Below are 25,675 nucleotides of genomic sequence, written 5' to 3'. Positions count from 1 at the left end.
TTTAAAAGCAATTTTGAATTTCATACCAAACAAGTGTTTTTAATAGGTTACAAAACATGGCGTAATTTTCTCGCAAACCTGTTAAATAATTTACAGACAGAGACTCTCCCGAATATACAAAATCCTCCTGAGGTTTGAATTAATGAAGTGACTCACATTAGCGGGAGATAAGCGCCACCATGACCTTTCCTGAGTACAAGTGGTCCAACATTGTCCGGAACCCTATCTAATGCGTTCATGCATGCATCGATGACATCCCCAAAGCCAGTAGCCAGAGTAGCCAGTTGTAACCGCAGCTTCAAATCTCTCGTCCTTCTCAACAAGCATCTAAACGACCTCCCCAGATACTTGGCCCATTCAGCTGGCAACCCTCCCCCCGTTAGCCAAACCGAGAATTGGGATTGGTCCCCTCTCGCTGCCACCTCTGCCCTATAAAATCTTGCTAGATCAGCAAGCATCGAAGGCTGGAGAGGAAGAACGGCCACAAATTCAGCCACAAACTCTTCCATTACTTCCGGTTTCAGCATCTGGTTCCAAAGTACCAAAGCCCACTCACTTGGCTGATTAAGGCCATAGGCTTCAGCAACAATGAGGGCTTCTTGAAAACGAGACTGTTCAACAAGGGCCCGCCTGGCATTGGTTTCTGAACGGTACAGCCACTGGAAGTCAGGCATTCGAATTTGAAGGGACACAAGGGAAGCCTGAGCGCATGCAGCGCGTGTTTTGTTGCCAGCATCGATGGATTTGTGAACTTCAGCAGCTTCAATGTAAAACCGCATAGAGTCTAAAAGATCTTCATTCTGATCCTTGTCATAACGGCCATACCACTGCTCAGATGACTGCTCCGCTCGTAACTCTAAGAGAGCAGCCGTTTCATGTTTCATGTCAAAATGATTGTAGACCTGACAAAAATGGTATAAAGATAACAGCTCTTGTATTAGATAGTTGTTTCAGAGACATATGTAGGCTATTAATTTATTTTATAGCCTGGATTAAGCTGCAATCCAGTACTAAAATATCAAACATATAATTGATCAAGTATTACGTTGGCTTAATAACGCTCTTTAATGAGAATTTTCCACATAAATTTACTGTACCATATAAGCCGTAAGGGTCACAAGAAATCAAGACTGCATATACTAACCATAGCAAAGGCATCAAGGTCATTTGGATTGAAATGCTTGAGTGATGTGAGAACAGCCATTCGAAACCCTCTAACAGCCTCAGCAGTGCCAGAACTTGCATCTGCTGCAGCAGAATACTTCTGAAGAAGGAGATCCAGTTGACCATTTTCTATCAGAATTCCAAGAATGAAATTGAGGGCATGGAAGTTTCCTACTCCAGTTATGAGACGGGCCAAACATGAAAAATCACCCTCAGAGACATACGCTTCTACCCTAGTAGCTGCGAGGGCTACAAGAACATCAACTCCATCAAGGCAAGATGATAATTTGTAGAAGTGGTGGGACAAAATTAGAAGCTCAACCTGAAAACACGATTGAAAGCCAAAAAAGCATTAGCGCTTGAACATGAAAGATGGTCCAATTAACCGTATCAATAATTGATCCTTTTCAATAATCTTCCTGTGTCCACTCTCTTAGTTTCCCCTTCTCACTCTAAGGGACCCTCTGGGTGGAGCCATTCCAAATTAAGGCATTTTGATGACATTATCAGGTTTAATTGTTTGTTTAGACGACTACAATCCACATATGCCAAGATTCGAATAAGAAGACGAGGAAGACAACAAATAGATTCAATACGTGATGGTTTGATTGTAAATGTTCAGCTTAATATTGTCGGGCTCGTTGTTTGACAGCGTAACCTTTTCAGACTCAACAATAACATCAAGATATATCAGTACCTCACAGGCATGTGGTACTTCTTGTCCGGTAATAACCAAACGCATCAATGCATGTCCAATTTCTTGCTCAGAAGAGCAAAGCTCTGCCCACTTCAAGAAGTCTGAAAATCTCCACAATAAAGGAGCAGGTCCTTCTTCCTTTTGAGAATCCATATACCCTCCACGATGAGCAGCCAATAAGCCCTGAAACATAATTTTGACATACTTTTAAAGCCATTTTGTTGTCCAAAATGTAACTACCATTAGGTAGAACATACTGCACAAAGCGTAGTCAAAATCCAAAATGAAACTATATTCCATAAGTGAATCATGTACGTGTTCATGTACAGGTCAAGATTCAAGAAATACACAAGCCAAATTCAAGCTATTTTCTTACTAATAAAAAAAAATTACATAGAAAATGAAAAATTAATCACGCATTAAGAAGAAAAGTGTAAATCTAAAGGGTCCTACAATAAGCTACAACTTTATTTTTTCACCCTGAAAAGAAAAATATTTTTATTAATACCAAAGGCAATTATGAAGTGTCGATACTGTATCCACAATCTGAATATCTAGCCTCAAGTAAAATACTGGACCTCTCAAATAGAGCCAAGTTACAAAAACCTCAAGACTTGAAACCTAAATTCATTTGACAGCTGCTAACACAGCCATCATTATACAAGAGTTACAATATGTCACATAAAATATTAAAAACTATACTGTCAATGGTTAATAAGTGGTTTCATATTTGAATTTTCAATTTTTTGCCTACACATCTTGTATGCGAACCAAATTGATTATCAATTACAGCTGTGGAGATTTCCTAACAACAAGAGTTATTGTAAAAAACTTGATACAAATACGATACAGTAATTGACAGAGAAGGGATAGATGGCTTGTCTTTGCTTTCTTTGAAATCAATTCATTACCAAAACAACTGGATAACATAACACCCAGAAAATAACCAATCAAAATTGAGTAAGAGAGAGAAGAAAAAACAAACACCTTAGGAAGAGAAACTTATAAAAATCTAAAAGATGAAAACTGTTGAACATATTTATTGAAGGGGAACTATAGATAGTTCAATTAGGGTTCAGCACTTGTGTTGTCTTCTAGACTGTTTATTGTATTGTCAATTAAATTACTGTTGGCACACGAGAACCATTTTTTTTCAGCTCACGATTATATAGACTATGGAAGTGGTTCAAGTAAAGGTGACAACAACAATGGTAAAATATAATTTGCCGGTTATATAAGCAACTTTCTAGATTCACAATTAGGCGAATCATGCCTGAATGTGTGCCAGGGAAGGGGGGGGGGGGGGTGGGGTGGTTTATACACACAGAGTATTTTGTATTGGCAAGTCACCATTTCTCATGTATTTATATATACCCTTGAAGGAAGTTGAGGTTCCACCCTAAAACCAACTGGAAATTAGGGGAGTGGCCCAACCCCTTACAAGCACATGGAAGGTCCCTTAATTCCATAATGTGGGATTCATAATCTCAACAATACTACACATTTTGCATATGTATATGGATATACACAAATTTTCTGTTCACAATGAGACAACGAATGTGTCTAACACCACGAATGCTGACTTCATCTCCCCCCCCCCCCCAACAAAAACAGAAAAAAAAAAAAAAAAAAAAAAAACCAGTTGAACATAAAACAAGCGAACAGGTAAATATTTTTAAACAAACCTTTAGAAAGGATTCTGCAAGAATTTGAGCAATACTGGCCGCTGGCATTGAATGAGTTCTTACAAGGAGATGCGCCTCCTCAAATGACTCCTGTGCTTTAAGGGAAAGTAGCTGTAGTAATTCAATTGGCTGCTTATCAAATGCCTCGGAAAATGAAATGCCTAAGATGGTTGCAGCTTTGGCGACTGCTATTATCTTCTTGCAAATTCCACGCCCACAACCTTCAGAAAGATTGGTTGCAAGACTCTCCAAAACCTTCGATATTCAGAATATCACGTTAATTTAAGGACATTAAGAGCATCATCCAAGTAACCAAAACAATATTGGGTCTCTGTTAGAAGAGAAAGAAGGGGTAGACCACAAATAGCCATTAAGAAAGCTATTGAGCTTGAACTAAAAGTTTCAAATTAAAAAACCAAGTATTTACTTGAGCCGTGCTAGCAACCGAGTATTAGCTCAGGTGCTCAATCAGTCAAAGTCTTTTGATTAAGTCACACGTCCCATTTTTGATATTGCTTTTGTTTTCTTGTTTTGAAAACTACTTTTTTCTAATTAATTACAGAGCTGCAACTGAAGTCCAAATTTTATTTTATTCCATCTTCCTCAAATCATATGATGGAATAGGGTCCCCAAAAGCTGAAACTTGCAGCACAGTAAGAATCAGAAAATATGCTCTAATGAAGTAAAAAGCACAAACATCTTGCTGGAAATAAAAAAGAAATATAGACAAGTTGACCACTACCAAATAGAGCTTCCAATAAAGAAAACTTTAGATACCCATAATCCCAGATAATGAATTAACCGACTATATTAGACGCAAGAAGTTGCAATTCAGGATGAAAAGTTTGATGGGAAATTCCACGCTGTGATGTTTGAAGAACTGAGGGTTGAAAAGAAAATCAGTGGCAGCTCTGTCATTATTTAGAAAAATCAGTCTCTGAAACAAGGAACAAAAGCAATGTAAAAGTTGCAGAAGTGGCTTAACTAAAAGCTTTTGCCTGATTTAGAGCCTGTGCCAGCATATGTTGCTAGCACGGAATTTACACTTTATACATGTGAAGAGAACATGAACAAAACCAAAAAATAAAAAAAATAAAAAAAAAAAGAAAAAAAAGAAAAAAAAAGAATAAACATAGCGTGCACGAGAAGGAGAGAGAGATGAGAGAAGGGCAGATTTGCAAAATAACCTGCACTGGGTCAACTTGATGCTGTTCATTCAGTATGTTGTACGATTGCATAACAGAACGCACCTCCTCATCTAGCATTGATAAGGATACTTTCTTACTTGAAGACATTCCTGCAAGTTTCAATGCAGCATCCACAACTACAAATTCATATGGGATTTTATCTGGAGATAGCTTATGCTGGAGTTGCTTTGCAGCTGCTATTTGTCCAAATTCCAATAAGGAAAGAACAGCACTTTCTGGCTCTGCTGGTCCTACCCCTTCCTCCCATCGTGAAAAAGACATTTCCATTTTTATGTTTTCGTCCTGAGATTGCAAATCACTTCTAACGCTGGGAGGGTTGGAACCATCATGAAGATCAGTGTGCTTCTCTACCGCATCAAGTGGTGGCCGTCTTAACGGCCCGTAGCCTTTTGTCCTCCGCTTAGTCTTTGTACTCCCCCCTGTGGTCATTGGAAAGCTAGTATCTAATACATAGTTCTTGTTATGTGCCTGGTTATTTTCTCTCAGATCATGTTTCTCAACCGTTCTATTCTTAAATGTACCAACATGATTGTCCATTTTTGTTATTAGACATGCAGTCCGGTCAATAATACTGGAGCTATTTTTCATAATTGGGTCACGGCTGGAACTGCTTAAATTGAAGTCTCCTTCATCCTTAATGTGTGCTTCTGATTCTACTGCCAAGAGCCACACTTTAGTCTCGATTTCTCGAATAAGATGAAGTGGATAAGCTCTGGAAAATTGATTACCCCAATTAGTGAAGTTATTAAACAAAGACATAACAACTAAATAAAATGTGTTGTATGTAACGTACGGACTGGATAGGGTTATCATCCCGCTTAACCATTGTAGAGAAAGCAGCAACAGCTCATGAAGCTCTCTAGCTGGAAGATCTTTTTCCAAAGCTTCTGCATGTTTCAGGAAAAATAACCCAGCCTGGAAACCACATCATAGCAAATACTCTCACAAAATAAACAAGACACTGTAAATGAATTTTGGTTCAAAACTGTTTCAAATACAAGGACAAAGTACCTGTGAAGCTGGGAAAGAGTATCTGATGAACAACGTTTGGCAATGGCCCCATAATGCAATTCTCTCCTCTGGAACATCCCAAAGAAACTCCTTCCATTCAGCTACCATTGATTCAGCCTAAATTGGTAAACAGTAGAAAAAAAAAAGGAGAAAGAGGTCAGAAAGAGGTCAGAATATTCTCAGGATTTAGGTGATGCAATATTACCATGTTCACATTCCTTAACCGAGGATCACATTTTGACCAAGGGAACCTAAAGCATACATACATATTACAAATTTTGAAGAAAACATAAACAAAGAAAATACCTGCAACCAACCTTACTAGATAATCAATCATTATCTGTCAACTGATTAATACTGATAGCTAACCCATACCTTTCCTAGTTTCCTTCTATAAATTATAGTGTGCTTAGGATAGATGACCTGAAGAACGTTGGGGTTCCACCATAAAACCAATTGACAATATGGGGAGTAGCCCAACTACTTATAAGCACATGCAAGGTCCCTCATTCCTTCGAAGTGGGATTCACTCTCAACACGCCCCCTCACGTGTGGCGCATTATCGAGCCTAGCATGTGGACAACACAAAACCAATTGGCAATATGGGGAGTAGCCCAAATACTTGTAAGCATAAGCAAAGCTTCCTCCTTTCCCCAGTGTGGGATTCACTCTCAACATAACCCATACAGTTCTGATGCGTACATGAGGTATCTCCATATGCTCTTTTAAACCTTTTTATTTTTCTCAAAAATAGTCATGGTTCTCAGTAGATGGGTTGCAATGTGCAATATTGTCAAGGAACTATCCAATTTTTGGAAACTAAAAACGGGTATAAATAAGATTAGAAGGTGCATCCTCTCCTATTTCCATACTATCCAATTGTTTATTACGGCAGATATCCAGGAAATATAACCATATCTAACACCAATCAGGCATCTGTAGAAACTTACTAGAGACATAGGTTCAAAATTTTCAGACCCTTGGGAGATGATATTTGTATACAAGAATGTAGAATAATCACAGTTTCAGTTAAGTTCTCCTAAATAAAGTGCCTATCAATCTCAACATATTTAGTAATACCAATAGCTTCCTAATTGTCGCAACATAGCTTCATTGGATCCCTATGAGCAATACTGATAACTGCCTAATTGTCATAACATAGCTTGATCGGGTCCCTATGAGCAATCTTCAAATTTCTTATCGAGATCTTCAACCACAGTAGTCCACACACTGTAAGGCCCTAAATTCTACTTCCACACTAGATCTGGCCACAAATGACTGCTGCTTACTCTGCCATGTCACTAGATTGCCACCACCAATTGCAATACCATGTAGTTGATGTCTAAGTTATGAAATAGAACTGGCCAATCAGGATTTGTGCCGGCCTCTACCCAAAACTGTCATGCTTCAAAACAAAAGGCCCTTACCCGGGCTGATTTAAAGTATCAAAGAATGCAGAAATCAACTCAATTAATATAGTTTTACCAGCCACCAACCAACTAGCCTAGCTGCAGCTCAAAGTCCAAAACAGTTGTTGCAAATTCTACAGCAGTGCCTAATTGCACAAAGTCATTAGTAATTAAATTCAAAGAATACCTGATTTTCAGTTACACGATGAACAGCAGATTTCCAAGGTGCACCACTGGCCTCCAACTGTCTGGCCCAGTTCCGTGCCTGCTCCCAGTGCCTGTTATTCTCCAGTCCCGTTGCAAGGGAAACATCATCTAAAGTCTCGCTCCCAAGATGTAAAGTGTCATCCTTGCGTAATAATGGCTCTGCTAAATTAATTTTCCAATAAAGACGTCGGTAGTATATTGCTGCGGACCCTCCATCACCAAAATCAGTTGAAGCAAGCAGTTGCAGTAAACATCTTTTCTCGTAAGGAGATGGACATGTCAAAAGCATTGAATCTGCAGCTTTAATGGAGGTGAAGCTGATCCATGATGTACCAATCTGTGCTTCTCGTCCAACATTTACTGGCAGGCGTGTTGATTCTTCTTTAATTCGGGCAGAAAATGAACCCAAGTGTGCTGAGGCTTCAGATAGGCGCATTTGTGAAAATGCCTGAGGTGGGAGAAAAAAGAAAAAATTTATACATTGTCATACCCATCTATTCAGTTCCAGAAGCAACAGGATATCAATTGAACAATGTCAAAATCTTTATAAATCAACGAAGACCTTTCAACAATATTGAACGAGTCCCTTCCATCTAAAAGACAGTAAGAAAGACAATAAAAATCCTTCAATATTGATAATAGCACATGGTTATTTAATCTATGAACAAGTATGCATTCATGATTTCTATCATGCTGAGAAAGAGTAGTAAAGCATGACAATGTCAGCGCACAGCTTAACAGCTCGAACTTCACCAGGGATAAACCAAGAAATTCTAACAAAAACAATGCAAATCATATGCCAATTGCTGATCATCGGAGACAGATATGAACTGTCCACACATACTAGCAGCTCTAGGAGCAGCACGTTGCATCTGACAACATAAAGTCTCAAGTACCAGCAACTATACATCCTTAAGGCTATGTTTGGGAGAGGGATTTCCAGATCCAGAGGGATTGAGGTCTAAGTTATTAAGAAATGGACAGCAAAATAATGAGGGATTAGAGATGCCCTCCATGAGCATTGCAAGGGCATGTGAGAGATATTTGTAAATGACTCCTCCCAAGTAGGGATTTGCAAACCAGGCAATACAAACGCATGCTCATATCAGGCATTTCTAATCCCTCCTAACAAACATTTTCTAATCAATTTCCCACTAAATTGACCTCAATCCCTTGGGAAATGGAAATCCCTCACTCAAACATAGCCTTAAAGCAAAGGACAGGAAAAAAAAATCCCTCTGAAATAGCCTATTGAAAGGAGGAACCCTCTTCGAATGAAGAATCACAGATGGAAGGGATTATTGATTTTTATTTTATTTACAAACCTGGAGAGCACGTATGAAAGGTAAGAGAGAACATGACGGAAGGAACATTTCAAATGCCCTTAACAAAGGCAGGAACAAGTGTTGCTCACAAAGCACTGCAACCATCTTGGACAGCAAAGCAGGCCCTTCCTCAGAATCACTGGAAACATTCATACTTTCCCCAAGTTCTATCTTTCTTTCTCCTTTAGAAATAAGGCCCGGGGAATCAAATATATTTGCACACGGAAGAGAATTTGAAATATTAGAAATTGAAGCATCTGAGGGATCTCTTGAGATGGGCTCCAAAAGCCGCCTTCGTTTTGAATTTTTCCTATTGTAATGAAAACACATGCCTTTACTTCCTGCTGGAAGGGAATTAGTAGCTTCTACGGCTGCTCCAACATTTCTTGCAATTCTGGAAGCAATATCATTCACCTTAATAGAAGAAGTTTCCCTGTGGAGCATAAAGTTGCAGTCAGAAGCAAAATAATGCATCAGTAATGACACCTGAGAAATTCATATCACAAACATATCTAAACCAAGTGCGGAGTCAGTGAGTCACAACATAAAAATATTCATATAGATATAGTTTTAAATGAATACACAATCCAGGAAGCATCATCAATTGTAAATGAATATCAGCACTAACCTTGCAGCAGTAATTTCCAGCCATACTGTTAGGCAAGATATCGGAGACACATCTGAAAAGCAAGAGGCAATCATTGCCAAAATTGACCAGGACAACTCCTTCGCTTTCAACAAAATGGCCTCTCCAGGAAATTTCTGCCTTTCACATTCTGCTAATATTCTAAAGAGTTCGACTGGGACACAAATGTTTTCTTCTGGAAAGGACACTTCGCTATTCTTTTCTGTAGTATCTAAATATGAGGAGGAGCTAGCTTTTCTTCTTAACTGCATGCCTTTCAAAACTGTTGAAATATGAATTTTGAGACGTGGATCACTAAACTCCTTTGATGCCTGAAAAATGACATAATGAGAAATGGTGCAATATCATTAAATATGTCTGGTTCATATCAAGATTGTATAATACGTTTTAAATTAGCAGCAATATATACCATTTGGACCACCGTATCAAAAGGATATCCTCCAATCTGAGCTTCCGACAAAAATCCGACCTTAAAGAGACAAAAAGAGGAAGGGATCCAAGTTTAAAAAAATTTGTATTCACAAATCAGATTCATTTTGTAATTAATGACAATTATGATATGATAATATGTACAAACCCAATCGTTGTCTCTTGCCAATACAGAAAGGTATTTTGTACTCAAGGGAAGGTGATGCATCTGACAAAAAACTGTAACTAAATTCCAGTGATGGCTTGCAGCTTTCTGCTTAGATCTTAACTCCATTCCATCACCATTGCCACTCAAAAGCCAAGAACCACATGTCTTTACATCCACCGTTTGAGGAAGGCTAGCTTTTTCCAAGTGATGTAAAACAAGCATGAGAGCTCGTGAAGATTGTTTACCAGCAGCTAAATTTGGAGTACCCTTTTGCTTACCATTTCTTGAAATATCCTGGTGCAGATATTCATCTGCTAGAGCTCGAGCGATAGATACTGTTATATCACTTTCATGGCTAACTGCATGAAATTCAGAACTCTTGGTTGGAAGTTGCCTTAAGCTCTCAATATTTTCATTCGATTTGTAGAAAGAAGATATCCGTCTCAAGGCTGCAATGTCTATGCGGAGCATGCTGGCAGAAAAGCCACAAAGCTCCAGGAGGAGAGCACATGATGCCACCAACACAGAATCCTCAAAATGCATAATTGCAAATGGCATGACCTACAATAGAGCAGAATAACAAACTTCAAAGCATGATCCGAAGTAAGCGTTTGACTTTAATCTTTTTATGAAAGCGAGGGCTCAGCAATAAATAAATTTAGACAAGAAGAAAATCATCCATAATACAAAGTTAAATATTTCTATACCAGTAATTATCATTCACCAAAAGTATAACACTGGAATAGAAGAAACTAAAACTTACAGATGCAAGAAGAGACTTTTCACTTTCTTTTATAGGTCCAAGAAGTGTTTGAACATCTGCTTGAACATTTGTCTGTCCATGCGCTTGCCTTTCTGACTTTAGTTTTTGAATTCTCGCAGTAAGTAAATGATTAAAAGCTGCTAGTGCACGTCCACGATGTAAATGGTGCTCCAAGCCAAGTGAGTTTTCCTGGCGTCAATAAAACTACTAAGATGAGAGGGAGAACATTGTAACAGCACTAGAGAAGCAATAAATAGGGTTTTTCTTCTTTTCTTTTTTCTTTTAACGTTTCAACAAATATATATTTGAGCAGTTGTACAATGGTACCAACATCATCAAAATGAAATCCTACAAATTGTGTTAACTCGGAAAGAACAGTAATGCAACAATTCAGTTAAGAAATTATTTTAAAAAGATATACCCACCAAAACAAACATGAATAAACGAAGCAATAGAATGAATAACCGATTCCTCAGCAAAACTAAAAGAACATAAAAAAAATAAAAAATAAAAAAAGACGATTAATCACAGCCCTTTGCTCTTCCATTTTAAGAAATATATTTTGTAGTACCACTCAGTAAAATATACATCTACCATTCAAATTGAGGAAAAAAAAATGAGTCAACAAACCAATTTCCCCCAACTTCACTAGATTAAATACGACGATATGCAAGCAAGAAAGTCTAATTAGTAACTAGAAGACAGATAAGTTGCAGTTCAAATCACAACAACAACAAAGCCACTGTGGCAAATACATGGTCAAACAAAACTATCTTTAACGGCTAATATTCGATGATGGAAGCTAAAATTAGTCTGATATGGGTAATATTAATCATTGTTAACACGAGAAAAGCATACAGATACCTCAAGAGCAGAATTATAGAGTTCCTCCTGAATGTGTTTTTGGATGGCAGCTTCCAAGGAGATTGCGCTGAACTCAGTATCCTCATCAGCGTTTATGAAAAACTCTGCATCTCTGTGTAACAAACCCTCTCCTATTGGCAGACCTGACACTGTTTGCCATCCAAGAGGACCCTGCAATATCATGCAAGTATATGATACAACAACCAAATCCAAATAAGTATACACCACTAACAAGTGACGAGCACAGGAGAATCTGTATGGAGCAAATAACATGCCATTTCAAGTCACAGTTGACCAGTAATCAAGAGTAAAGAGAAATTTGTGTGTGCGCACAAACGTGCCCATAAATAATGAAAGGAATACATTGATACATGAAAAACAACAATAAGAGACCTGCACATAAAGCTGAATCAGTCTCCGTAGAGGCTTAGGATACCAGCATGGCAGCATTTGTCGAAGTGATGTATCACATCCAGAAGAGAAAAATATTTTGCAGCGCCAATTTATATAATCTGAAAAGAGTTGAATGGGCAAAATTGTCAATAGTAAATAACAATGAAACGAATTATCAAAGAACTAAAAGTGCTTTACTGCTGCAAAACAGGGTAGCTAAAGCTTACCATTATTTGCCTTAGGCCCCCAAAAACTGGAAATGGGATCATGCCCAAAACATGCTGATACAAATGATTGCCACAATGTAGGGAAACGCTGAAGAGTAGGCCTAAGATTCTCTAGTGTGCACTGGGCTGATGTACTGCTATGCCTCGTTACACTACCACTACTCAGACAACTTTGAATTGGGACAGAAGCATACATTAAGGTTGCCACAGCTGCCAATTCTGCCCCTCCTTCAGAAATGTCATCAACGGTACGAATTATTTCATCCATCTCTGGAACGCTTAGGTTACTTCCAGGAACTAGATTGCGTGACATGATCGCGCGAGCATTAGAAAATGATGCTTCATACTCACACCCCTTTACCCTAGAGAGGAGCAACCATCTTGCCCATTCACAATCTCCCTGTATGAATGCATTGCAGAAAACATATGAGACATGCATGGTGTTTTTGACAATAATAAGAAGGTAAGGGGGAAGTCAGAGGACCGCATATATGATATATTATCGAATAGAGCTCATGAAGCAATTTAGAAGAGTGGCAGGAAAACAACTCTCCATTAGCCTAGGTGACTTCTAACACTGCTGTCTCCCCAATGATGGATGAAACAAGAAAATTGGCAGAGTTTAAAAATAGAAAATATCAAGTTTTGCAACATTTATTCCAAAATTACACAATAGTGTACCAAAATCATAATGAATTGGAAAATAGGGTCGTTTTCTCATCCAAACTACGAAGTACTTAACAACTACCCCAAATAGTTTAATAGACATAAAACAATCGTGGTCACAGCTGTAAAGTGATGTCAGTCAAATATGACTCCTTAAAAAATAAAAATTATAGAATCCACAAATTAGCTTTGTTGGAACAACCAAATGCTGTGGAGGAATTAAGAGGGGTTTCAGTAAACTACTTATGAATAGAGAGAAAATTAGTCAGCAGATTATCAAAAAATGGATATCATATTTTATCAACATTAGTGGTGTTTTCCAATAATTTAAATTTCCTAAGTTTCTCCTTGAGAATCTAGATTTAAGGAGAAATCTTGATTTTGAGAGTATATGCAGTAAACCTTGTTCTGTTCCCTTTGCCGTACAATCTAGATTTAAGGAGAAATCTTGATTTTGAGATTATATGCAGTACACCTTGTTCTGTTCCCTTTGCCGTACTTTCTTTCACTTTATAATGAATGCCTTGTTCCTTATAAAAGTAAAACATAAATTAGCTCCCCCACACCCTACGTCAGAAAATGTTTTTAGTTTTTTGAATAACCCAGGACTTCACTTGTCAGCTTTCTGACACATCTATTAAACTGGGGCTCACAGCCAAACCCTATAAAGTGTGGGGGCAAGAAACATTAGCGATTTCTAGATAGGTGCTTTAAGGGTTTGGAACCTGACACCACATCTTACTTACCAGTGTCAGTGGCATAGATTTGTTGTTTGTTGTGGATCATGGATGAATGAACTAAGAGAACCTGAGGAACTTCAGAAGAGTCTAAAGAAATAAGTATTTGCAAAACTGTAATGTGGCACCCTCACCCACCCCACCTCCCCCCACCAAAAAAAAAAAAAAAAATTGTTATGAGAGGGGGGAGTAGGTGTAAAATATTTGGGAGAGTCCGATTTGAGAATCCTTGTGAGCTTCAGTATTTCAGTGGGGCTACTCTTTTCCTGTTACCTGTCTGATTGGAAAACAGTGTCTTAGAGGGCTACTCTTTTCCTGTTACCTGTCTGATTGGAACACAGTGTCTTAGAGTCTTGTTCTTGCTGTCTTATATTTAGACGAAGTTTTTTAGTGGCTGTTTTTTTTCCTTCAAAGAAGCTTTAGACATTGCAATTCAGATCTTACAGGCCAGAGGACATCTTGTCAAAAATTTCATGAGGTAAGGTAATTAAAGATCTGAAGCAAGGCCTTTACCCCATAAAAAATATGTTACCAAAAAAAAGATCTGAAGCAAGGGATGTTGTGAAAGCTTCTACACCAATTATTGCAATTAATACAGAGGTGAGGCTGTTTGACTTTGCTGAACTGAAATTTGCAATGCAGTCATCAGTACCAACATATTAAAATGTACACACAAAGATGTTAAGGACCTTGTGCTTTAGAAATTGGAGAAATTAAATTTTTTTAAAATAAAGGGGTGACTGAATTTGAAAACTGCCTATTTAGTTTTATTTGCTGATTTATTATGGTCTAAGGAAGAGCTACAGGCATTAAATAACTAGAAGTCACATGTATTCAATGACTTGAGCTGAATGAATTCTTTAAATACGGAGTAATGTGCAAGTACTTAGCTCTGTGTAAACAATTAATGGTTGACTATGAAAACTAATAAAGGTATCAAGGAACTATATTGAATGGGGTAATCATGTCTAGTGTTATCGGCTCATCTGAAAATAATGTCCTCTTTTATAAAAGTTTGGTGGTTATGTAGGACAATTGATACAGAAGCATCTAGAATGTCCCAAGGCTACTTTCCAGTTGACATATACAACAAGAGAAAAGAAAGTAGGACAACTGATGCAAGATCTCTCCTTTTTCAAAGCAATTAGCTCAATAGAGAATAATATAAGAGACGCTAAAGTAAGTGAGATATCAGGGCACACGCCTTTACAGAAATACTTGGTTTCATTAATCCAGAATTTACTTTCTTCATAGGTTAACAGTTGGTTTCATTAATCCAGATTTTACTTTCTTCATAGGTTTTAAATGGAACTGCTTAAGACTCCTAGGAGTAGGTAAAAGACTCGTTTATAATACAAAAAATACTAGAGACACATCCTATAGTAGTAAACTCTTAGAAAACTTCAATGAGATTGAGTTTTCATTAGACCAAATACATTGACTACTAATAACTCTTGACATATACTCTTGGATTGACTTTTTGACATTTTACAATGGCATTCCTCTTTCCACCAAAAAAGCCTCACTGTTGGACTTCAGCCAGCAAGCTTAGTCCTGGGCTTCCATACAGACGTTAACCAAACTGCTGCAAATGCATCTAGTTACGTATTTAATGCTATAATGGGGCAATAATTTCTAAAATCTACGCTTTATTGATGAATAGGTCTTGTCAACAATACTAGAGACACATCATATAGTAGTAAACTCTTAAGATGCTCCATATTACTCCTCTAATGGGGACCATGGGGTTACAACTCCTTCTATTTATAAATAGAAAAAAGTTAATTGCATTTTATCACTAAGCATCTAACTGTAAATGTTAGGGACCGAATTTGTACTTTAAAAAGAAACAAATTGCATTTTATCACTAAGTTATCTATGGGGTGGGGGACCTCCAAAGTCCCAAGGGATTGAAGCCAAATTAGTAAGGCGTGGGCAACAAAATGTAAGACTGCAATAGAAAATTATAAGGGCATGTGAGAGGGTTTTGCAAATAACCACTTGGAAGGAGTCATTTATAATCTCTCATACATGTCTTTATAATGCTCATGAAGTTCATTTCTAATCTCCTCTATCTAACATATTGTGGTCCATTCCTTACTAACTTGGCTTCAATCCCTAGTGATTTGGAAATCCCTCTCCCAAATATAGCCTAAAGTGATACAAAGTGCAGTAAGAGGTAGACATAACCAATGTAATAGCATAAACAAAATAACAGCCAATAGAGTAGATAAAAGGAAATTCAGTTAGAGTAGACCAGCTTTGAGAAGCTCACTGCATATCTTTAAACTTACCGCAGCTTCCTGTAATGATGCATATGAATTATTATCTTGTAACAATTCATGCTGGTCCAGGTAAAGGTCCAGAAGGTATGGCAAGTTATACTGCGCACAATGATGTATGAGTAGCTTATGCAAGGCTTGCAAGGTCCCGACATGAAATTTTCCACGTTCATCTGGAAATTGAGGGACTGATAAACTCTCAATCTTATCATCCTTGGAAGGCACTTCATACTTGCTAGTAATGAAGCCAGAACGGGCAAGCAGAAGTAATATATCAGCGGTGCCTTCCCAATATTCCTTTAAGAAAATAAAGCTTCTCGCAAGTTTCTCTTGCATCAGCATCCTTAACCATATGGAGGACATATTATTACATGAAAACCTGAAAACTTTGATTTCTGGAACATCCATGCAGACAGCATCCAATTCTTCAATAGAGCACAGGTAAGCACCATAATCAGATCCCCTACTGCATCCAACATTTGAAACAGGCTGTAACCCATCCAAGCTGACTTGGAGGCTTCCAACTGCTAAAAATTGTGGTGGAATAAGGTCCAGGAGTCTAGAGACTTGCTCCCAGTCGCTGTGGCATACATGGTACTCAAGCTGTGATTCCCACAATACATGCACACCCATAAAAGATGGCTGATCCAAGACTATCTGTATTAAAATAAATTTATAAGCTTATGAAGTTTAATCAATCAGGGTTTTCCAATCATGGAAAATAGAAGAATTGTCAAGAAAAACACAGGAAAGCAAGAAAAGACCTTAAAGATTCAGGGATTTCTAAAGTGGACATAGTTAATATTCTATATAAATCATATGTAATATTTAGTTAAGCTTATTTGGAAACTTTTTCAACCATCAAGTTCCTAAGAAGCTTAAATTCCAACCACAAATTCGATGGATAGGATATTGCACTTGAGTTTCAGCACGTGTAGAACCTTTACAAAGACCAATTTGAAGTACCTACATCTGACTATATGTATATGGACACAGAAATAGGAAGAGTGGCTTACCCGTTCAATGGTTCTTTGGTCATAGAAACTAAACCATACAGCAGCACAAGCCCAGTATCCAGCACAAGCACTATCTTCATCAACCATACGAACAGAAGGATTTTCATTGACATTTGCCCATGAACCAAAAACAACTCCATCAATGTCATCGCACTCAATGGTAGAATTGTTGAATGCATGTGAATGCAACAGGCGCAAATAATATCTCTTAGGCAAACTTGAACAGGCTGGAATTCTAATGAATTCTTTCTGCCGTCCGTGAAGTGTTTTCCAGAAACTACTGCTAGGGTAAAGTCTCTACACCACAAAAGTTTAAATAAACAATGATAAGGTAAGTTTATAAACTGCAAAGGGAATCATCTGGTTGGTACTTGAAATCATACCAGATATGTTCGTAAGGTAAGAAAGACATTTAGTACAAGTCTACGTACCTCAATGAGGGATATCCTATCCAATATCTTCCACTCGTATGGGCCCAGGTAGCCATATCTATTCATCTCTTCAGTGATTTGCACTCGTAAATATCTTCTTACTGTACCAAATAATAACTGCTTGAGGCTAGCTTCTACATCCTCTCCAAGCCTTTGCAATGTGGCCACAGCAAGTCCAGATTCACCCTGCAGGTCGTCAAGTATATTATTGCTGAAACATAAAAGACAATATCTTCATATAGCTAAGCATCAATAAGCTACCTTCAAAAATAGGTCATAAGCAATAGCTCTCCCAATATCACGGACTTCAGTGAAAGTATCATGAGGCTCTTTTCCAGGAACTGAATCTCTTGAACGATGAAGATGGAGTTGAAGAACTGCTAAGGGGAGACGACCAGTGAGTAAAGCATCATTGACTACCGCCTTGAGGTCTAAATTATCTATTTTCCAGCGTGCTATCATCTCTTTGGGATTTTCCAAGGGAAGAATTTTCTTCTCTAAGAACCCCCCTCGTGGCACAAGAGATACTTCACTCAAATCCTCCGGGTCCAAATGCACTGCAGGATCCACAGGTGTCAATGCAAGATTCTCAGAATAGTTAAAGGCAGATGTAGATACAGGAAAGTCTTGTTGTTCTGATGTCTCCAAAGATACGGGGTCTACAGAAACAACTATCAACTGAGATTCATCCTGTGATAAACCATTGCCTAGTAGTGCCGATGTTTCCCCACTGTCCACCTGTAATAATATATTACTTACATTAATTGCAGTAAGGAAAATATGATTTTTTTTTTTTTCCCTAATAGGTTAAGGATAAAAAAACATTTATGCGTAAGAAAGGTAAAACAAAGTGGACCTCGAATGCAAAGTTAATATCAGCTACAAGTACCAGCCTAAACTAATGAAAAACAACATGAACATAGAGAAGCCTACAAATTACAGAACAGCTGCACTCCAATCTGAAAGGAATAACAGGAAAAAAGACAACTCCCACAACTACGATGCAGTAGATGACCACAGCGAAGCCCAAAAGGGACCCAGCTCATAAACGATCCAGCTCCGCACCACAAAATGAAAACTCTCTTATCCCACTCTTTCCATGATAACCAAAAGATCTGATATCGACCTCCCAGATCTATGCCCCTCTTCTTTTTCATGTAAGTCTCTATCAAAACACCTGATGGATTACCTGCCTCTCTCTTTGCTCCCTCATTGTGACTTGAAAAGTTAAAGTTCCTTTAAAGGTATGTGTGTTGGATAATGTCTCATGGATAGTTAAATACCTGTGCTTTGTTGCAATTTAGGCAACCCTTTGTTTCTCTTTCTCCCCATAGGCGTATTAAGTGTAGAAAGGCTGTAGAAAGCTTGGATTATTTGTTGTTGCATTGTCCGGTGGCTTTTCTTGTGGGATCAGTTAATTTAGGAGGGTTATATTGGTCCATTCATTTGGAGGAGGGTTATATTGGTCCATTCATTTTTTATAAAGAGACAATTTAATAAGGACAGAAAAGGCAAACAAAAAGGGTGGTCCAGCAGACCAGCCCAAACACCGCAACCACAACAAGCAACAAAAAAAACAACGAAGAAAAAACAAGCAGCCTAAAACAAAAACAGAGTCAGAGTAGCGACAAGCCGCCTTCCAATCTAAGCAAACCAAGGAAAGCAATATTCCAGAGAACTCATTAGAAACTGTGGTCCATAGGGCTGATAGAAACTGAACTTTATCCCATATCTCCGCATGCTACACCATAATCCTCAAAGATCCTTTGATTTCCCTCCATCCAAAAAACCCAACACACTGCGAAATATACAGCCGAACAAAACCCTGGGTTTTCCTCCCCATCCATGACGGAGAATGGGACTCACTGAAAAGAAGTTAACAATTCTTCGGGATACCCAAGCGATACCCATCTCCCTGGGAAGGTTAAGTTTTTTGGTGGAAAGAAAAGGAGGGTAGTGCTTATGGGAAAGGTGCATTTTTGGGGCTTCTTTGTAGGCATCAGTAGCTTCAGAATTTAGAGTTTTCTTCTTTTATTATTTGGTCAAATTGGCCTGAACTCACTGGCAACATAACATGCTGAACATTTGGAAAGAACATTAGCCTACATATATTGAAAAACAAATGTGGTTCCAACTAAAAATCTGGAGAGGAAAGAGATGACTTACCAATTCTCTGCCCGGTCTCTTATATTTTGAACCAAGTCGAGATTGCAGGTTTCGTATTATCTCCAAAAATTGAGCCATTTCACGAAGTCTTCTTGAATTTTCCACTTCATCTTGTACCTTTTCTGGTAAAACTGGCAGAAGTGAAAGCATCTGGGTCCTATCATATTCATATGCATCTTTCTTATGTTCAACCAACCAATACTTACGAATCATTTTGGTTGCAAAGCAAGTTGCTAACGCAAGAAGCCTGAAATACAAGAATGAACAAAATAAGCTCCACAAGCTTAAGTATAAAGACCATTGTAAAAATATATATGAGACGTGTATGGTCATTCCAATCATAGCATATACCAAAAAGAAAAGGCAAGCCAGGCAAAAGGTGCACAAAGAATCAAAACCATGAACAATTCTTGGATATAAAACATCATGTGTCCATAACACTTCAATTTGATTAGCAGTATTGAAAAAATACATGGAAATCAGATTAGTCGCTACCAAAAACATTACCCTTAAGGTCTATTTGAACAGCTAATGTGTCATTTAGTTACTTGAGTAAGAAACGGAACAAACATCACTCAGAACATCCACCAATGCAAAATGGTAACTGAACCTACCTTGATGCAGCAGAAACCTCATTATCATTGCCAACTTTATGAAGCATCAGATACACAGCAGCAAAGATTAACCTTAATACTCCTTCTTCTGCCAAATTGACACCAACAAGCATTTCTAATGATCTGTCCAACACCAAAATGAAAGATTAAATATTCATGATAAAGGAATGAGAGAAGCATTCATTTTGATTTTTGTCACAAAAACAAGCAGATGGTGAGAAAGAGTTGTTGAAGCAGATTGGTTATCAGTTCAGTTGGCAGCTACGAGATTACCAGAACTTGTTAATGCAATTTTCTTTGCTAAGTCAAGTGAAAAGGGGCGTAATCTTACTGTTTCCCCTCTAAAGGGTCTTAGTTTACACATCCTAGTAATGTTAATCCTCCTATTAATTTGTACGTTCTGTCAAACAGATTAGTAAAGGCAAGTCACCCACATCAAACAATTAAAAGGTGAAAAAAGGAATAAAAATATGTTTCACCAAACACAGCAGCTGCAACACCTCCACAATCACACATGAGAGGGGATATTGCCCACCCTTTTGGTATCCCCTTTGTTGTTACCAGCTGTGAAGTTGCTGCGTATTAAATTGTACAAAGAACATAATTTTGAGTCCTTTGATTACACCATATATTGGTTCAAATGGTTGTCATGTTATAACCAATTTGTTTGACTTGAGGTAGAAATTAAGAAATCAACATTGCTACATTGTGCAATCCCTTGGTATAAATATACCAAATTGAATTATCAGGCACCAGAGTGAAATTTCACTCACACTACAAGGGTACAAAGTATAAATGACCTTGAAAAGAATGCAGTTTTGCCAGTTTATAAATCATGTGGCTACCTAAGTTGTGATAATAGAAAACAAGTTCTTACATATTATCCTACAAGACCTATCTGTTTCAGAACCTTCTAATGCCCTACCTTCAGCATATGTAATGCAGAAATGTACAGAAAAACATATTCAAATAGCATGATCCAAAATACACAAGCAAGAATCCCAATGCAGAAGATCATTTTCCATAGGAAGCAACAACAATGCAGAATCTAAAAGTAGAGAATCACACCGTTCTATCTCATCAAATTTCAAGTAGTCCAATGCCAACTGAAGTCGATGCATCCGAGATACTTTCAGGTTCCATCCTGACATGGCATTGATTGCTCAGAATTTATTTCAACATGCCTTGAGATGCAGAAACTCTTATGAAATTTCCCATATCCGATATATTTCTATAAGAAACAAATAAGAAACCAAAAGAAAAAAAGTTGGTCATGTGACCTTACTTGTATTTTGGTCTTTCTATAATTACAAATTTACAAGTTACAACTTGGTTTTGCAACGCCATATTAAAATGCATCTATAATAGCTGCTAATGTACTGCTAATTAAAGACATAAGAAGTTAACACCATGAAACACTCCATTAAGTAGGTTGGTCAAGGAGTTGAATTTTGATATGGGGTTTGGTAGTTGGAAGGGAAGAAGTGGATATCTCACGTTTGCAGTTTGTGGCACAACTCCTTTTCCTTTCTAGGAGGGATCGATTTAGTTGTTAATGCTAGAAGATTTAAGTACTGTGTCGGTGATGATAAATAAATGTAAAAGGTCAAATGAGGGGATAATACAAAAGGAAAAGTGGAGGATTTATACATGGTCTTGCGGTGTGAGGTTGGTAGATGGCCTAGGAAGGCAAAAGATTGGAAAGTTTCAAGACGAACCTATTTTTAGGGAAGGAATATCAGAAGGATGATAAAAAATGGTTAAAGAGAATTTTTTTTCATACCATGGAGAATTAACATCTAGTATACATGTATGTCACACACATGTAGCATGTATACAGAAATGTCCTCACAATATGAGACATTTTTATTTTCTAATATGCAGCAATTAATTTACATTTTTAATTATTAATCTAGAAAAAAACAAGAGGCAGGTCCTAATTCGTTTCCTTAGCCTTGTTATAGCAAGCTAGAGTTGTGGTTCATTATTGTTTGTTTGATTTATTAACCTCCAAAAAAATGATAAATTCTTTATTCCCTCTGTGCTTAGTTATCAAACCACTGAGAGTACGTTCTCTACATATGTGAAAAGTTCGACCTTGATAGAGAGAAGAAGCATGGTAATTTAAAATATAATGCATTAGTGGTCAATTAACCATTTGTCGGCAGACCATGAAACAATTATAAGTATAACATGAATGCAAATCCGGCACAGTAGTATGGACACCAAATCATAAAGGATATGAGGTTAAAAGATAGGTTTTCTCCTACAAATATTCATATGTGGTATATGCTATATAAGGAAAAGCTAAAAAGTTATGCAGAGAACTAAATCCTCACCGTTTTCCAAACACAAGCGATCTGCCTCTTCAGCACTTTCATACAAATGGACTCTGTCCAAAATTTCAACATTCCAGGGTGACCAAGGCTGTTGAGATTCTTTCATTTCCCTTGTGCTTTTAACTTTATCTCCGGTGCCCGAATTGGTCAACTGCCCACACCCAATAACTTCAAGAGGAAGAAAATTTGATGAGACTGATATAGAAGGAAGCACTACTGAAAGACCACTTTCTGTTACCAAATAAAAACATCCCTGGAAAGTGCAGCCCACTGCCTCTCCAATAAAGGCTTCTTCCCTCCCTTGGAGATAAAACATTTCACACCGTGTATTCAAAAAGTTGTCATCACTAACTACGAACTCAGCGTGCAGATTGAGATGAACAATGTGAGAACCCTTCGGGTTCATCATATTCCGGTTCTTAACAAGCCGAGTAATTCCTAATGGAGAGAAACAGATAGGATCATATTCCCTAAACTTATGTGGGGGAAGAAAGATCTTGCGCATCAAGTGTGGCTTATTTTCAGAGTAGCAAGGCTTATGATCTGTTAATTTTGAAGCAGAAAATCTACCCAGAAATGAACTGGATCCCTTCCCTTCTTGCTTACGGTCCAACTCTTGGTTTCTAAGCACATTACTTCCACAATCATCCGGGAAAGAAGATCTGTCATTTGTCATGGATTGAACAATAGAATTCTGTGAACCAGATATGTTAGAATATACCCTTTGGTGACCTATATCACAACCACCAACCTCCCAACCACCCAACATGCCTAGCCTTTGCTGCTGAATATGTGGAAGTAATTTCTCATCTTCATAATACATGCCCGGTATATAGTCACCAGCTGAAATCACATATATTACACCATAATCATCAACAACAGCTATTAGGGAGGTATGTGAAGCAGCAATCAACCTTTTAAACATTCTCCTATCAGAATAATCACCATGTTGCAAAACTCTTTTGTCATCAACTCCATCAAATTCAGTACTGTGCTTCTCAGAACCTAGAGACAATGCTCCTTGCTTATGAAAATCCAACTGAGGGTTGAGTCCTAAAGTCTGTGAAATACCTAAATGTGCAACATACTCACCGGACATTACTCCATAGAAAACAACTAAGCCAGATGCATTTAGACAAATAAGAAGGCTATCAGAAAACTGGAAGTCTGTCCATTGTACCACTGAGCCAATAATTGGACACTCGTCAAGCTTCACTGAGGAAACACACTCAATTCCCCGCCTATCTAATCTAGCAACCAGAAGTACATTATTTTTCTTAGTAATTTCACTTTCATCACTAGTATTCAAAGTTACAGGATCAACCTGTGTGAAAACAAATCCAATAAAGCAATGTGAATTGCTTGAAAACACTCTGGAGCACTTGTATAAACAGTTCATTCCAAAACCAAAAATATTAGACAAAATTTCAGATTTGAAATGCGGACCAGATGAAGTCAAATGTGTATTTATAGAGTTATCACTCTCTGACTTATGAATTGTTTCCTGGGTGCACTCATTTGACACTGAATCACTGTTAGAAAGGAAGTCCAGAAATGGTAAATTACTATTAAACAAACCAAATGAAACGACTTTCGCAGAGCAAGGAAACAATGACTTTTCTGGGAACTTGGTCAATATGTTACCATTGTATTCAACAGTTTCAACTTTTGTCAGAAAAGATTGCAACCATTTCTTAGAAGCAACGCCTTTTGGCAACTCATCGTTCCCAGGCACATTACATTTGTTATGGGGACTTTCACTGTCTCCATTGGCTCTGTTTAAATCAATATTTCCAGTGGCATTAACACTCAAGCTGGTAGCTTCCTCCACCACCGTATTTTCAACTAAGGAGGCAGAAGGCCCCCATTCCACCCACCTCCCCTGGACATACTCACCATGCAGTGCATTCCTGTCAACATCAGTGTTTCGGGTGGATTCAACAAAAGCATGTACCACCAGACCTTGCTTGCCAGATACAAACAAAATTTCACTAAACAAAGCATCCTTGTTCTGATCATAACTATCCTCACAGATACCCCAAGCCAAAGAGTTAACATCACCAACAAAAGGGTAGTTTTCGGATCTTGCAATTTCCCTATCAAAAGTGAAATCATTATCAAAATCTAGAACAGAATCATCCCCTATTGAATCTGACTTGCCAGGGGGTGTCAATGGTTGTGAGCAGAAACCAGAGCCAGTCTCCAGATTACTACTACCAGTTGTAGAGTCCCCTGCAGTAAATTACAATAAGAGAAATTAAACCCGGTAACAGAACTGGGAACCAGCAACACAGTAAAGGTAAAAGGAATCACCGCTAAGTAGAGGAATAAACAAGGCTTCGGAGTGGTAAGAAAGCAGCAACAATAGCTGTCTCGTTGGAGAAATAAAAGCTTGGCGAAATTCGGAAAGGTTTAGGTGGGCGAGAGAAGGGCCCCATCTCTGTAGCTGCAGAACAGCAGCCGCTGCAGGTCCCTTATCAACCAATGACAAATCCATTGCGATCCTTCCTTCAAGTCGACAAATCAAAATCAGAATCGGAAGTTCAATTTTATGTTTATGTTTTGGTATAACACATACACACACAGAGCACAAGAAAATCACACTCCTGTATGCATCAAATTCCTCTCCTTTTTAGGTTTTGGTGCATGCAGCAACAGGTACAGGAACAGGATCATCAATTTTCAATCGAACATGTATGTATTGATGACCAAAAGGAAAGAAAAACTAACTTGTACAGAACGGAGCGTAGCGGTTTTCTCAATCGCCGGCCGGCATCGTTTCGGAAGGACGCCGGAAAATATTCTCCAAGAGCTGAGATCTTCAATTCCCGAGTCCCGACCGAGGAGGACAGTTTCTGGTTTTTGGAGCTTTCGGCGAGTAGCCAACCCAGAAACCGAAGAAGTACAGGCTAGCCTGGGCATAATTGTCAATTCATAGGCTATGATCGAAACACTACTCCTGTGCTCAACCGCCGTTATAAAAAGGATAGTTTTTTTTTTTTTTTTTTTTATTTGAAAAGGGGACAACTAGTGATGATAAGTCACGGTTATCCACTTTTTTTTGTCCGAAGAGGTTATGGAGAATTTCATCATGCCTATGGCAAGAGTCAAGCAAACTCACTAATTCGGAGCTTCGAAACTAGGACCTCCCATATTTTTTTTGTTTATTGGGAGATGTAGTTCGCATCTCTACCACAAGGCCATTGGCTGTGGTTAAAGGATAGTTCTATTCACACACCTATTTTACT

The 25,675-nt window shown here is 38.1% G+C and overlaps 1 protein-coding gene across 1 annotated transcript; it reads right to left on the bottom strand.

Moving 5' to 3' along the window:
* LOC103928968 lies at positions 1–22,567 on the bottom strand. The gene is made up of 24 exons (XM_048581912.1): positions 22,428–22,567; positions 21,157–21,319; positions 20,089–20,211; positions 19,475–19,721; positions 17,570–18,046; positions 17,309–17,494; positions 16,878–17,174; positions 15,874–16,518; positions 12,177–12,576; positions 11,950–12,068; positions 11,557–11,727; positions 10,693–10,881; positions 9,930–10,490; positions 9,762–9,821; positions 9,335–9,663; positions 8,707–9,139; positions 7,362–7,829; positions 5,766–5,882; positions 5,548–5,669; positions 4,734–5,466; positions 3,547–3,801; positions 1,862–2,044; positions 1,145–1,486; positions 1–902 (listed from the first exon to the last, which is right to left on the bottom strand). The coding sequence occupies exons 2-24, from the start codon at positions 21,237–21,239 to the stop codon at positions 153–155; spliced, it is 7,290 nt and encodes a 2,429-aa protein (XP_048437869.1). The 5' UTR covers positions 21,240–21,319; positions 22,428–22,567; the 3' UTR covers positions 1–152.
* Between the last annotated feature and the right edge of the window lie 3,108 nt (positions 22,568–25,675).

This window comes from the organism of the source record quoted next, unplaced genomic scaffold (assembly GCF_019419815.1).
Source record: "Pyrus x bretschneideri cultivar Hongxiangsu unplaced genomic scaffold, Pyrus_bretschneideri_v1 Contig18, whole genome shotgun sequence".
Lineage (NCBI taxonomy): Eukaryota > Viridiplantae > Streptophyta > Magnoliopsida > Rosales > Rosaceae > Pyrus > Pyrus x bretschneideri.
This window is presented reverse-complemented; position numbering and strand designations above follow the sequence as displayed.

Excerpts from the sequence above, each read along its gene's own strand:
- LOC103928968 (XM_048581912.1), bottom strand. The coding sequence starts at position 21,239 with ATGTCAGGATGGAACCTGAAAGTATCTCGGATGCATCGACTTCAGTTG. Across the intron at positions 10,491-10,692 it reads AAAAGTCTCTTCTTGCATCT|GTCATGCCATTTGCAATTAT; the intron begins GTAAGTTTTAGT and ends GCTCTATTGTAG. Across the intron at positions 1,487-1,861 it reads AAGTACCACATGCCTGTGAG|GTTGAGCTTCTAATTTTGTC; the intron begins GTACTGATATAT and ends TCGTGTTTTCAG.